The sequence below is a fragment of the Lacerta agilis genome, chromosome 8, assembly GCF_009819535.1.
Source record: "Lacerta agilis isolate rLacAgi1 chromosome 8, rLacAgi1.pri, whole genome shotgun sequence".
In the NCBI taxonomy this organism is placed as follows: domain Eukaryota; kingdom Metazoa; phylum Chordata; class Lepidosauria; order Squamata; family Lacertidae; genus Lacerta; species Lacerta agilis.
Window position 1 is genome coordinate 56,780,670 of NC_046319.1, and position 15,954 is coordinate 56,796,623.

The window sequence follows — 15,954 nt, forward strand, 5'->3', positions numbered from 1 at the left end:
ACTGGAGCTAATATGGAGTAGTGACTAGCGTGCTGAGCTGGGGTGCATTATACCAAGGTTCATATCACCACTGAGCCATAAAGGAAATTGGGTAGGCCTTGGAAAGCAACAATCTTTCAGTCTGTCCCACTTCTAAAGGTTGTTGCAACACTGAACATCTGGGGTAGCAGCCAGTGTTATAGAAGTGATGCAATGAATGATCAGGAAGCCAACTTCAGTGATTCCACCCACAAATATATTCAAGGTGTGCAATCATCTAAATCAGCCATATTGCCCACAGTTATGTCAAGAGCATCAGCATGGTGTAGTGCTTACAGCATCAGATGAAGCCTGGGTTCAATTTACTACTCAATCATGAAACTTACTGAGTAACCATGGGCCAATCAGCCTAACTTACCTCACAGCATTGTTGTGAGGATATATGCTGCCCTGGGCTCCTTGAAGAAAGGGTGAGATTGCTCCCCTTAAAAGCAATCTCAGTGCTTGTGAGTCAACAGAAAAGGGAGACTAAATTAAGCCACTGGGAAAGAAGGTGAGGGATCAACACAATTTTTTTTTAAAGGAGGCAGCCCCCCCCACCCCATAAAGCCCTGTGAAGACAGAGCATACTCAGTGCAACATGAATGTCAAGTGGGGGGAGGGCTGAGGGAGGAGGAGAATGAATTTGCTTGCACTCATGTCAGTTTTTCAGGGGAAGCCAGTGTGGTATCCTCCAGTTCTTGTTGTGCTACACCTCTCATAATTTGTGACTATCAGCCATTCTGGCTAAGGCTGATGGGAGCTGCAAATCTGTACAACACCAGGCTGTCTTACCTTCCCTAGATCTTGAAAAATGACAGTGCTTGTTTGACAATACTGCATCTTCGGTACAGCTGACCAAAAAATAGCATCACTGACTGCTTGAAGCAAGCATAAATCATCGAAACCAAACAGGGTATTCTGGCAACAGGGACTAGGCACCTTAATCTCTGCACTATCTGGGAAGCTCTCAGGTAGACTGGCATCAACTTTGTTGCTCTGCATGCCACAACCCTAGAGCCCAGCAGAGATCATGACACCAAGTCGGAGGCTGCAGTGCTATGAGCTAAAGAACCAGATTTGGTCCCTGGTTCTGAGCCTGATGCTGATGATTATAGGACCACTGAACCTGAGGTTGGCTAACAGGAATCCATTCAACCAGCTCCCACATCACCAAGGAATGAAGAACTGGGACCAGGATTCTCACAGGCACATTCCCTGGGTCTAAGGAGCTAAGTGCCTCTCACAGTATCTTGCCAGTCCATTTGTGGAGGAAGAACACATCAGGAGGGAGGCCATGGAGCAGAAGTGCCTTTCTTCAGGTCAGAGGGCTGGCCCTTAAGGGACTCTAGAATAGGACAAAACCTAGGAAATGTGGGCTGGAGGCAGAGGTTCAAGAGGGGCCAGTTCACTTCTAACCCTTGAAGGAAGTAGCTCACTAGGAGCTCTCCTTGGTGCTGACTTGACACTTGACCTGCCATGCTCCATGGGTGCCTCTGCAAGACCAAAATAGGGCACCACAGGTCCTATTGGGTAACATGATATACAGAGTCCAGTTGAGTCACATGATATACAGAGCCAACTGGCTATTTTTAACTGCTGTGTTAAACTTTGTTCCCCAGCCTGACCAACTTGTTGGATGAAGCAGCTGTGCCAGCTAGTCCTGTGCCCTTGCAGCATTTTCGAAGCTGACCTTAATTACACACTTGCCCCTGGTTCCTCAGAACTTTGATTTAAAGAAGAGAGAAATAAAAATAAGTTTTTAAAAGTGGGAAAAATATGTTTGTGTCTTTTTTGGAAGAGAAGGCACGGTCAACACTCAGCACAGGATGTTCTTCAAAGTATCTGACTGTGTTTATGGGAATAAGAAAAGTATCATGCAATAGGCACTGTCTAAATCAACCTTCTCCAACCTGATGACCTCCACATCCTGCTGGACTCCAACTCCCATCAGCCCCCAGCAAACATGCCCAATGCTTAGCGATAATGGTAACTGTAGTACAACACAACTTGAGGGTACAAGGTTGGGGAAAGCTGGTTTATTGGTTGTTGTTGCTGTTATTGTCTTAATTCAGGATCAGGAACACTGTGCTGGTTTTCCCAGCATTGCTTAAACTCAGCAGATGTGGACTTGATCAGTCCCTTGGATAGCAGACCCCTGGGAACACCATTTCACGTTTATTGATAACTAATAAAATAGATAAAGGGCAGGAGAAGAGAAACCTTCAGGGAAACAACAGAAACCTTTAGCCCAGACTTGCTCACCACCTGAGGGCCTAGGCTGCAAATTTGTGGTTTTTTATTATCTTACTAAATGTATGGCCCACCACTTCACTTGCTGTATGCCACTTTGGAAAACACAATCGTGTAAACAGCTTAATCTGGGCATCCAGCACAAAATTTAACACCACCACTTCTGAAAGATATTTATATAAAAAAAGCAGGAGAGAGCTCCACAGCTGCATGAGCATCACCAGCCCAAATTGAGACTTGAAGCCTCTAGGTCTCTGAGCTGGTGAACTCTTCTGTGGGCATCATGTGGAGTCTCAGAGAGGAGGTGGGGGGCCGGCAACTTGCTCCCACAAACTCAAGATTTCCATGGTTGTCCCACCAGGTTGCATATGTCTGGATGAAAAAGCTATACTTCACTGAAAGAGCAACTTTCAATGTGGAAATCAAAACAAACAAAAAAATCCAATCCTGCCCAAGTAGCAATATATCACTGGAAAAATGGCAAACAAATATAATGTGGTACATTTGAATAAAGTACTCCCCACACTCCTCAGCCACCAAGTGAAAGTTCTTACACTCTTTTTCAAAGTGAAGGTAAAAGTGTTTGCATTGGTACATGGAAGGAAAAGAGCACAATCCTTCTCAAAGATGGCTGTAGCCCATTCATGCATTCGGTTCATATGGGTACCACACATGCAAGGGAAAAGTGTCACAGGATCACACCAGCAAGCCGCACACTTTACATGCTAGTCATGCCACTGAATGGCCATGCATTCAGTGTGAATGTCAAAGGCTCCTATTGCATGAGACCCCTCCCAAACTGCTGCCAAACACAAGGACATGGCTGGCACTCATGTTAACCTGCAGGGGGCACAGGGAGCAGGCACATTCTGCCCTCTGGCAAGGAAGAACAGAGGGCAGCAGGCAAAGACAACACCCGGGCCTGCTTTAGCTGACCCCCACTTGGGGAAAACTGTACATTATATTTTATTTATTTATTGTAGTATTTTAAAATTGTCAACCGCCTTGGGTTCCTTGGTAGAAAGGTGGTATATAAATGCAGCAAACAAATAAATACATACAATTCTACTCCCTGCTTTATGCATTTGGCCCCCAAATTCTTTTTACTATTTTCCCTACACTAAGTTGCATTAAACCTCTGCCTAGTATGAATGTGTACTAAAAAAAATATTATTAAAAACCATGTAATGATTGAATAATGTAATTAATGCAAAGAACAAAGGGTTGTTAAGTGACACACATCATTAGTTAAAGCAGCCATTCAAGTAAACTACATTTTAACAAGTCTGACCCTAATTAAATAGCTAATTACATTGTAGTACGCTGTGGACCATAACCTTGTTGCAGAGACACAAGCTTCTGGAGTCCAAGAATTATTTATGTATTCTTTCCTCCTCCTACCTTTCCACCCTCTTCCTTGCCCTAGTTTCGCTTTTGCTCTTAGTTAAAAATTGAAAATTATTTAATGAGTCATTAAATAACAAGAGACCTCTAGAAAATATAGATAAATGGACGGCATAAAGCCCACCTTTCAAAAGTCATTGAAAACAAGTGGCAAAAAACATGAGATGTGATTAGATCTGCTGAGCAGTTTTCAATAGGCCCAGCTATTAAGGCTTGTCAATAGCCATTATGGGTCACTTTACTTTAGACTAGTTGGCTGGCTATTGACAACCAAGGATAATATTTCAGCTTAACAGATCTGCTGGTGTGTGTGCCCATGCATGTGCAGGTCGTAGAAATTCCATATCCTTACAATTCCACATCTAGGAATATTTCCACAAGCCACAATCTGCTAGGGCCAAATGACCCTCCAGATAGTGCTGGAATCCAGTGCCTATCAACCAAAACCAGTATGGTCAACTGCCAGTGATGATAGGAGTTGGAGTCCTACAACATCTGGAAGGTCAAAGGTTCCCCACTCCTGCTTTAGGGCTACACAATTTGCTAGCATTTGAACACAGGAGGTACCTTACAATGGTCATTATCTGACCATTGTTCGGTGGCTCTCCCAAGGTCTCAGGTGGAGAGAAGATTCCCAGCACCAGCCACCTAGGGTTATCCTGACTAGAGATATTCAGGATTGGACCTGGGACATTTTATACACAATGCATTCCTATTAATGAGCTGTTGTCAGCATTTTTACTGTTTCAGGGTATTATCTATGTATCTGAATACAAGAGAGAGTGGTTATAACACTTAACATTTAAATTTTTAGTCCAGTAATGTAACCCATCAGAAGAAATGCCCAAGGTCTCCAGCTACCCACATGTGGGAGATCTCTCTCTAGGTCACCCTGCCACCCACATTTTTAACACACACACACACACACACACACACACACACACACAATTTGCTTTTCTGACACACAGTAAACTCTTTCAGCTGTATTTTCTGCAATTGCTGCAGATTCTGGTGACAGCACTCAAATGCTAAAAGGAATTGATTTGTTTTCCACCTTCTCTCTCTCTCTCTCTTCCCCCTCACGCGCCTGACAAGAGAAGCCCACAGGACTGTAAGGAATATCCTCAGCTATTTAAACACAGGGAAGATATCAGTCATCAGCTGTGGAACAACTTCTCAAACTAATAGCAACAAGCTGAGTGGTAACAAGTGAACATAGCTGCACTTTTTCAAAATCCATCAATACAAGGTCTGGCCAGTCATCTGATTCCCAGAAACAAGGACAGTGAGGATATGGGGAGGGCCTTGGAACACATCAAGGGAAAAGTTCCCCCTGCTGTTTGCTAGTTGTCAGGAAAGCCAAAGGGTCCCAACAAAAGATGACTGCATCTTCTCCTTGTAATCCTTCATGTTCCTTACATGGGGTACAACTCTCCACACATCACGCTTCATACTAAACTAGAGGTGAGGAACTTGTGGCCCTCCAGATGTTGTTGGACTCCCATCAGACAGCAAGGTCAAAGATGGGACTTGTAGTCCACTAACATCTTGAGGACTACAGCCCTATAGCCCCCACCCCACATTAAACAGTGTGACAGAAGTCAATAGAGATGGTATTTTCATTCATCTGCCTGGCCCAACTGCCATCTGGACCATTCTCCCTCTTGGATCAACAGCAGCCAGCCACACGAGAAAAGAGCTCTTTCCTTGGCCTGTTTGGATAGGCTATCCCTCAATGAGGGCTTATTAAAACTTACCATTTGTCCTGCTCTTTCCAGGCATGGGTTCTTACCTTAAAACTCTGTGTCAGAGTGCTTGTGTTTTTTAGCTTAATCTACTGTAGTGGCAGTAGCAATGCCCCTGAAACCTGTGGGTGGCCAGTGACTGGATCTTTCTCCCTCTCTTGAAAAGTGGGTAATGTAAATGCTTAATATCTCCCCCCCCCGGGGCTTGTATATACTCTCTCTCCCTCTTTCTCTCACCCACACCAGAAATGGAGAAAAAACACTCAACCTTTCTGCAGCCACTCTACTAGAACAAAAAGAGATCCCCAAGTTCAACAAGTTCTGAATGTGGAGGGAGATATAAACACAAGGGAGCAGAGGCTACTTCAAAAAAAGGGGTGGAGCCAGGGTACTCCAAACATTCTTTATTAAACCCTTTAACAGCCTGGTGTTCTCCAGATGCTTTCAGCTACAACTCTCATCATCAGAGCCAACACAGCTGTGTTTGTTGGGGCTGATGAGAGTTGTAGTCCAAATCATCTGAAGAGCACCAGCTTCATGAATGCTGCTTTATAACCCTGCCTTGACCTAATAACTACTACAATCCTGGAGCTGATTCAAACTATTGTTCCATTTACACTGACTAGCACCAACTCTCCAGGGTTTCTGACAGCCCTATCTGGAGATGCCAGGCATTGAATCTGAAGACCTCTGCATCCAAAACAGATATTGCACCGCTGATAGGCATGCAAGGAGGCAGTGGTTTCCATCAGGGCCTAGGTTCATCACCACACTATTTCCATTCTGCTACAGTTCAGCTTCTACTAAAATCTACATTATTTGTCTCACTCACTGCTATGGCTAACACCTATGCAATTAGTAGCATAATTAGTTCTGTAATTAATTTCAACTCATTTCAATAGAAGGGAAACATCAAAAACAATGCAGAAAATAATGCAATTATTTATGTAACATTTATGTACTAAAAACTAACAAAAGTGAATAATGTTCATATTCAGTAGTATGATTTTCCATTCCTGATCTCGGATGAACAAACAAATGGCAGGGATTTCTGTTTCTGATGGAATTCTCTGACATCTCAAACCACTGAGATACAACCCTTCTACTGATCAAGTATTTGTTCTGCACAAGACAATTTAGATCCATACAGTTGGGGCTGCATATGTACTCAATGCAATTCTGAGACCAGTGTCCATTTGCCTAATTTTTCCTATATTGTGCAATGCATGATGTATATTTTTACAGAAATCACTTTCCTTCTGCTAGTCATATAGGCAAGGGGAAGGAACTATCACACCAAGCTATAGCAGAGGAAGAGATGGGACTCTGCTGGCTCCGGAAAAATGTCAGCTCCACCAGACTCCTCCATCAGCTGTCATCTGGTGCAACCATTCCATCAGGCTATAAGAACAAAAGAGCCTATTGGATCAGGCTAATGGATGAGGTTACTGCTAGGTGGATTTGTAGCTGGTTGGCTGACCAAAGCCAAAGAGTGCACACTAATGGTACCTCATCATTTTGGGGTGGGGGAAGAGATAAATGGGCTGCCACAGGGTTCTGTCCTGGGCCGGTTGTTGTTATACATCTTTATAAATAACTTGGATAAAAAAAACTAAGGGTTGTTCATCAGATTTGCAGATGACACCAAACTGGGAGGGGTAATAATGCCACAGAAGACAGAATCAGGAGTCAAGATTACCTTGGCAGATCAGAAAACTGGGCCAAAACTAACAAAATGAATTTCAATAGGGACAGATGTAAGGTTCTACACTTAGGCAGGAATCAATAGCTGCACAATTATAAAATGAGGGAAAACTGCCTTGCAAGTAGTACATGGGAAAAGGATCTAGGGGTCTTAGTAGACCACAAGCTTAACATGAGTCGAGTGTGATGCAGCAGCAAAAATACCTAATGCTTTTCTAGGCTGCATCAACATGAGTCTAATGTTCAGCTGGAGGGAAGTAATAGTACCACTCTATTCTTTCTGCTTTGGTCAGACCACACCTGGAGTACGATGTCCAGTTCTGGGCACCACCACTGGAGGAGCTTCATGCGCTGGCACCGGGAGGCGGAGAGCAGGTGGGGGAAGGGTGCACCACACGCAGGGGCATGGTGCGTGTCCTGGGGGTGGGGGTGCACCACCCGTAGGGTCGTGGCACACGTCGTGGGGGTGGGGCATGCTGCCTGCAGGGGCGTGGTGCCCAGCGTGGGCGGGGGGACAGCCACGATGGCACCCTACTGTAAGGTTACCATACGTCCCCGTTTCCCGGGGACAGTCCCCGAATTTACAAATCGGTCCCCTGACAAAATCCTGTCATTCCTACTGAAGTTGAAAAGTGTCCCCAGATTTATCGGAAAAAATCTGGTAACCTTACCCTACTGGGATCGCACTGCTGGGGGCGGCGCGCTCCCCCCGCACTCCTCTTCCTCCGCCAGTGGGCACCACAATTTAAGAATGATATTGACAAGCTAGAACATGTGCAGAGGAGGGCAACCAAGATTATTAAGAGTCTGGAAACCAAGTCTTATGAAGAATGGTTGAGGGAGTTGGGTATGTTTATCCTGGAAATGAAGAGACTGAGAAGAGATATGATAGCCATCTTCAAATATCTTAAGGGCTGTCACATGGAAGATGGAGCAAGCTTATTTTCTCCTGCTCTGGAGGGTAGGACATAAACCAGTTGCTTCAAGCTACAAGAAGAAAGATTCCGACTAAACATCAGGTATTACTTTCTGAGGGTAAGAGCTGTTTGACAGTGGAACAGACCCTCTAGGGAGGTTATGGACTCTCCTTCATTGGAGGTTTTTAAGCAAAAGCCATCTGCAATGGATGCTTTAGTTGAGAATCCTGCAAGGCATGGGGTTGGACGAGATGACCTTTGGGGTAACTTCCAACTTTACATACAGTTTTATGATCCTATGAATGCACCATCTAGCCCAGCCCCCTGTTCTCACAGTGACCATCCAGACATCCGTGGGAAACCCACAAACAGGACCTGAGCACAACTGTCCGCCAGCAATTTCTAGCAACTGGTATTCAGAAGCATTACTGCCTCTGACCATAGAGGCAGAGCATATCCATCATGGCTAACAGCCATTGGTAGCTTGTTGCCCAGGAAAGAGAGGGATGTGGAAAGGACTGCCTGGCCTCTCCACAGGCTCCACTGAGAAACCAGCAACTTTTGAACCCTCCTCTCCTTGAAATCTTTTCAATCCAGCTGGTCATTACAAGAACTCTGCATGTAGGAACCTGTGTGTGAATTTGCTCCCCGATCTCCTTTCCTTTTATATTGTGATGTTTTATATTGTAAGTGAAGGCAGGGACTGTTTTAATTGTTGAGTATCTGCTGATACCGCTATGGGATTCTCTAAATTAATTGTGGTATGTAAATTACTTTAATATTTTTATATTTTTTAAAAAAACTCTGTAAGCTGCTCTGGGGGCCTTTTTTCAGGGTAAAGTGCTATAAATACATAATGAATGCACAGGGAACCAAAACCCCACTGCTTAAATAAAATGGGCATCCTTTTTCAGCTACGTTGCTGGTTTCTGACTGGCTGAATCTGTATTGATTTACTTAAATAGAGTTCTAATTTTCAGGATGGGCCACAACAACAACAAATAAGAATAAATGACACAACAAAGTTTTCATGCATATATTCACACTGTCAGCAAGTTCTATCAATGCTTCCAAGCTAGATTTATTCATTAAATACCATTTCCTTGCATTTATATTCCACCATTCTTCCATCATGGAACCCAAGGCAGCATTCATGATGTTCCCAAGCATTTCCCCCTCTGGGGACTGACTAGACTCAGGCTTGTTTAGCTTCAGTGCCTTCGGACCATATGCTGGGACCAAAGGCTAAATGCTAAAGGTCTGTCTGAACAGACAGACAGAAACTCTGGACCTTGTTGCATCCCACCTCGCTGTTGCCAATTGCAGGCCTTCTTGACCTGTGTATGTCATATCCGCATCACGTTACAAAGCAACACACCTTTCCTTGGTTGCATGAGCTCAGCCTTTACCAACCTGGTGCCCTCCAGATGTTTTGGAATACAACCTTCATCAGCCTCGGTCAGCATGGCTGTATTTTGTTGTAGCAGCTGCAGCCTAAAACATCAGGTGGGCAGCAGATTGGGGAAGATAGCATTAACTGAATTGTCCCATGGCTGACCCTGTAGCTACATTTTAGTCATTTAGTTTGGAACATTATTGCCTCACCCTACTTTCATATGCCTCTCACCTGCAGCTGATGCAACTTCCTGCCCTTTACCAGGGTTTGCTGCTGAATTATGAGTCCAACTTTGCAAACACGCTGCTCAGGTTTCCCAAAAGAGGGCACACATCCAAACATCCCCCCCCCAAGCAATGCATCCGCAAGACCTACCTTGGCTGGATTGACTGCTGTTATCACCCACACGCAGTAGGCATTGTTATCGTACTGGACAGGATAGTTTGGAGAAGTGATAATGCCGCTGGGGCCTCGGAGGTACGTATCACACATCCTAGCTGTGGGGGTGGGGGGAAAGGAAAACAAAAAGCAAGGAGTATGTGTGGAGGGAATATTTAAGCTTGGGGTGGCCCCATTGTTAAGAGGCCAGGAATGCACAGGTAGTGAATTAGGTGTCATATTTTATCTGCTTTTCCTCATCCCACCCCACCACTCTGCTTTCCACCAACCAAGTCATAGAATCACAAAAGGGACAGACTGAAAAAGCACCTGAAGATCATCTACTCCCAGCCCACACATCACAAGACCACCAAGCTGAATGCATCCCGCTAGCCATGTATGGAAATACACGAGGGCTCAGCTTCTGCTGCCTGCCTTTGACTCTGTAAACAGGATGGGATTATCAAGCACCTGGCAGACTTCAATGCAAGGCTGGTGGCCTGTGTTCAGTTGATTGCAGACTGTGCCAGCCTGGTACCCTCCAGATATTTTGGGTTATTATTTCTATTAATTAAATTTATATACCGCCCTTCATCCAAGGATCACAGAGCTTTTACAGTATAAAAGCACAAATGTACAGCATAGTAACAAACAAAACAACAACCCCTCTGAGTTTAAAAGGCCATAGATTGTTTAATTAGCCAAAGGCCTGGGAGAAGAGGAATGCTTTTGCCTGTCACCTAAAGATATGCAATGAAGGTGCCAGGTGGGCTTCCTTGGGGAGAGTATTCCACAAATGGGTCCACTGGTCCATCTAGCCAAGCACTTTGTCAACTATGTGCCCTCCTGATGTGTTGAACCACAACTCTCACCTGCCTCAACCAGCCCAGACATATGGTGCCAGGGCTGATGGGAGTTGTAGTCCAAAATAGCTGGAAGGCCCCAGGCCGGAGAAGCTGGGCCTATTCCAATGGGTGCCAGCTCTCCATTGTCCTTCCAGTCCAGACTGTTTGAAATCATTTTACGCAGAGGTGCCAGTGGATCAAACCTTCTGCATATGAATTATGTACTAGCTAACCTGAGGGCTATCCCAAACTTGCCACCTTTGCAGTAGTATTAGGACACAGCTGCAGGGATGCCACATTGAGCCAAGCGCGGGAGTGATTCCTTCAAAATCTGACCCAAGCAATGCATCTAGCTGATTCCAAAGTTCCTTTCCCATTCCCCTATAACTCCCATCAGTCCCAGCTGGTTTATTGGGACACAGCTTGCGTGGGCCTGGGCTACTGTAAACAGGTTGCCCAAAGGCAGGATCAGCCCACATTTCGGATCTTGATTGCACAGAGTAATCACACAAGTACAGTGGCAGAAGAGGGTGGGATATTAACTCAATAAAACTAAAACAAAACAACTCCCTCCCTAACACAAAATTAACAAACCAAAACTATACTTATGTTTATAAAGCTGAGTGTTTTTGTCTTTTGCCCCCACAAATCTAATCTACAGACCTATACCCATTTACCTGAGAGTAAGCTCCACCAAATTTTATTGGATTTACCTCTGGGTAGACATGATGAGGATTGCCCTGTGTATTTTTTAAAATAGATACTTTTTTAAAAAAAAGTTCAAGTGTTGTATTGTAAGACTTGAGTTACACAAAACAAACAAAGAAGCAAAACATACCTTAAAATCTTGTGGCCGAATTCTAAGGCAATAACCTTATAAATTATTTACTCTTCATAGTTCATTTACAAACTCTAGCTCCACCACCAATGAGAGCTGGAAACTTATTTTATATTTCTTGTTTTTACAAGAAGAAAAATGAAATAAAAATGAAATGAAGCTGGGATTCAAAAGATGCAGAGCACCCTACAAAATTGTGCATACAACTCCGCACTCATGAAACTGAGAAGGTGGTTTGGCATAGATATCTCAAGGTGCAATCAATTTATTTCAAAACAGAGCAGGGAGAAGAGGCCATACCTGGCAGCTAAGCAGACTATTGGCAACACTATTAAATTTGTTTTGCAGTATGGCTTCCTGATACAGAGTGAGGTGGGCTTTAACTTCCTTCACCCACGCTCAGCCTGAAGGCCTAATCAAATCCCAGCACTGTAAATATTTAATAGAAGGCAGTCAAATTAAGTTTGGCTTTTCCACAGGTTCTTGGATGGTGGAGAATATTTCTGAAGAACACTTTGGATGAAAGAGAGGAGAAAAGGGCAAGATTTAAGAAGAAAAGGTGGACACAAAGTGTCTCTCTCTGGGTCCATGGGGAAATCCATATGTTTGGATGCCAGCATCAAAATTCATTTCAGATTAGGATTCAGATTCATGAAAGGCTCAGTTTTAGACCTTAAATGCTCTGAACATTGCTTTGGGAGGCAACATACGAGGAATCTCTTACAAGTGTCTTTTAGGTCTCAGCAGGAACAGAGGAAGCTGCCTGATACCAAGTCAAACCATTGGTCCTTCCAGCTCAGCATTGTCTACACTGGCTGGCAGCACCTGCTCAGGGTTACAGACAGGAATCTCTCCCAGACCTACTTGGAGCTGCTGGGGATTGAAGTTGAACTGACTTGAATTTGGGACTTTCTGTGTGCTCTACCACTGAACTATGTCCCTTCACCAAGCTATTAAGCTGCATTATTCTGAAACAGACCAGTGACTAGAAGTAACACTCTTTGGTTTCAGATAGAAGTCCTTCCCAGTTCTACCTGGAGATGTCAAGGGACTGGATCTGGAGCTTCCTCCATGCAAATTGTGTGCCACATCACTGAGATAAATCCCTTGTCTGAAGCAAATCCTGGAAGCCTATCATGCTATCTTTACTTTTGCCCCAACCACACAAATCAAGTGTTGCACACACACTAAATTGGATCCATCCTCAAAATACAGTGGACGCTTGGGTTGCGGACGTAATCCATGACGGAGGCACGTCTGCAACCCGCAGCGTTCGTATCCCGCAGCGCTGTGTCTATGCACGCACGTGACACAATTTGGCACTTCTGTGTATGCACAAGTGCCGAAACACGGAAGTAACCCGTTCCGGTACTTCCGGGTTTGGCACGGAGCGCAACCCGATAAAACGTAACCTGCAGCGTTTGCAACCTGAGGTATGACTGTACTAATAATATTTACTCTTATAAATAATAACGACTAATTGTTGCTAGTGGTAATAATAAAAACAGTTTTGAAGAATCTATTAAATTTACACAGATTTTTTTTCTAAATGAAAGGAAAGCACAGGTCCTGCCCTCATGCTCACATTACAGAAGAAACAAGGACGACATAATATGAGAGTGATACAAAAGAAGAAATGACCACAGAGGAGATGCCTGAGCAGAGAAGAGTGTCTTCAGCAGCTGTTTGAATACAGAGGCAGATGGATATGTCTGTATGTCAGGAGCCAAGACATCCCACAGGAATGGTTCATTTAGCAAAAAAAAGATGGAGATGGGAGACAGAGGAAGACATCTCAGGCATGGCGTGGGGGAAGAAGGGACTGAATGTAGAAGGACAGAGTGGGAGAAGCAGAAAGAGAAAATGAGGAACAAGAGAACTGGCTACATGCATTTAAAGTACAATGATATTACTCTAAATAGTCATGCCCCCTCCCCAAACAATTATGGGAGCTGTAGTTTGTTCAGAATGCTGACAGTTGCTAGGAGACCCATTCCTTTCACACAACTACATGTCTCACAGTGCCTTAACAATCAATCCCTCTTCACAGAGAACTTAACTAACGACAGCTCCCAGAATTCTTCGGCAAAGTTCTGACTGTTTAACATGGTATCATAGCACTTTTAATGTATGGCATGAATATGGCCAATGTAAAGCAAGGGACAAAAGGTAGGTGCATGTGTGTATTTAAGAAAAAAATGAATGTCAAATGTAAAGGGCATCCAATGAGTGAAAAGTCATATCTAACTGGGAAATGGGCAGGGCAGGGGGGAAGATGTTATGACATATTTGAGAACACACCTATGCAAACAGTGTTCACCCAGGGAGTTTGGCCATGGGGGAAGCGAGCCATCAGATCCAGTTTCTGCAAAATTTCAGGGTAGGGAGTCAAGACCTAGAAAGTATGCTGCAGTGACTAAGATGTTTAAAAGATCTTCAGGAAGTATTTACTAAAAGTGTGCAGGAGGGGCACAAGCATACCCCCAAATGTGAAAGGATCCAAAGTGCATACAGGTTTATTTGCACAGGATCTCCTCTGGATAAGCCAGATCCCTGGCTAATCTGCTTTCTCACTTGAGCGGAGGAGCTCATACAAGCAAACATCTGTCTCTCCATAGTCTCTTCAAACTGATGTCCTCCCATCAGATGTCAAGGGAATAAACAACTATCTGACTTTTAGAAGACATCTGAAGGCAACCCTGTTTAAAGAAGTTTTTAATGGTTGATGCTTTATCGTATTTTTAATACTTGGAAGCAGCCCAGAGTGGCTGGGGAAACCCAGCCTGATGGGTGGGGTATGTATAAGTAAGTAAGTAAGTAAGTAAGTAAGTAAGTAAGTAAGTAAGTAAGTAAGTAAATACTGTCAGATTTGGGGCCGTGGGGAATAGACAGTGAATGGAATCTGACTGACCCCTCCCCAATGTAGTCAGTGAACACATGGGGAGGTGTTGCTTGAACTTCCCTAGTCTAGCAGAGCCACTAGGGTGAAAGGGGTTCTGCCCCACCAACCCCCGGTCTGTCCCTAGCAGTCTCCTATCTGCTTGCCTTCTTCCTTCCAACCAGTCAGGGAGTGGCTCTGCCTGTCATTGCCTTTGGCTGTACAATGGACACTAGCCACCACTGATCAGAGCCCTTCTAGCTGGTCAGACTTGAATACTTATAGCACTCAGAGTGTCCCACAGTACGGAATGTACTGTTATGGGCAATCGTTCTCAAGAGCCTTCCTCACTGGTCCCCTGTAGTTCCCCTGACCCAAATGGCTAAAGTATGTTTTTGGAAGCCCTGATGAATACCCAGCTAACGTTCCTTAGGTCCCCGGTTGAGCATCTGCTATGACCTTGAGGTACTTATAGACCAAGATCTTTCAAGGCCAGGCAACTCCATGACTCCAAACTCACTTCTTAATACAACTCATCAAAAAGGCAAGGCTTCAACATTTGAAAGGTATTTTTTTAAAAAAAAAAACAAAAAAACCTAACAAACCCAAAATAGAGTATAAAAATATTTACAGAGATAAGAAAAGTCTAAATTTTAAAAGGAGGAAGGAGTTTGTGACTGTATATAAAATTAATGATTAACACTGTCACAATGGCACTGGCAAGTCCTCCCTTATTTCAAATGAAAAGTTGCTATAGAATTCATTTGCAGAGTCAGATATTTATGCCAAATATCCTCTTATGTTGATTTAATTCATCCACACTTCAGGGAATTAGCCGGGATTTTACAGTGCCAAGCAAGTACCAAGAAAAAAAAAAAAGGAAAGAGCAGAAATGCACAAGCTGTGCAGTGATGGTTCAAAAAGACTTGGGACGGAGAGATCCAGTGAAGCGAAAAGTGTGATGTTCCCTATTGACTAAATACTACAGCAGATAGAGAAGGAGACAGGACTCTCAACCTCCATCTCCAGGACATCTCTGGCACAAACTCGCCTCTTCTCTTTCCTTCTTGATTGTCTTGCAAGCCCAGAGGAATATCTTGTATGTTCCCCCATGGGGCACAAAAATCTCCAGTACACCATACATCTTCTCCTTCCAATTACTCAGGGCTATTCCACACTTCCATTTGTCCCATGCCTAGAAAGCATGGATCAGAGAGGTTTTCCACTTGTCCTCTCTAGGCATGGGTCTGAGTGTTTTCTCGTTTGTTCCAATGCTTTCCCCAGGAAAACCCACTGTTTAACACTGAATCAGAAAGCAAACATCAATCTGCAGGGGAAAAACCACGATGGATGTTTGTTCCGATTCAGCAGTAAACAACAGGTTTCTCCAGGAGAAAGCGGCAAGGCAAGTGGAAGTGTGGACGAGCCCTTGGAGTCCCTATTTGGTGATGACATTAAGAGCTTATCCACATTTCCTGGGGGGGGGATGCTCTTTAGCACTCAGTCAGAGCAAACAACAATTCAGGTTTTCCCTAGTTTGACACTTGTTCCGATCTATCGCTAAAGAGTGAATTTTCC

General features: G+C 44.1%; 1 protein-coding gene across 1 annotated transcript in view; it reads right to left on the reverse strand.

Moving 5' to 3' along the window:
* CSMD2 (CUB and Sushi multiple domains 2) overlaps nt 1–15,954 on the reverse strand; it is a 512,122-nt gene that overhangs the window by 205,015 nt on the left and 291,153 nt on the right. Inside the window, 1 exon segment of the mRNA XM_033157666.1 lies at nt 9,813–9,934. Coding sequence (XP_033013557.1) covers nt 9,813–9,934 — 122 coding nt within the window.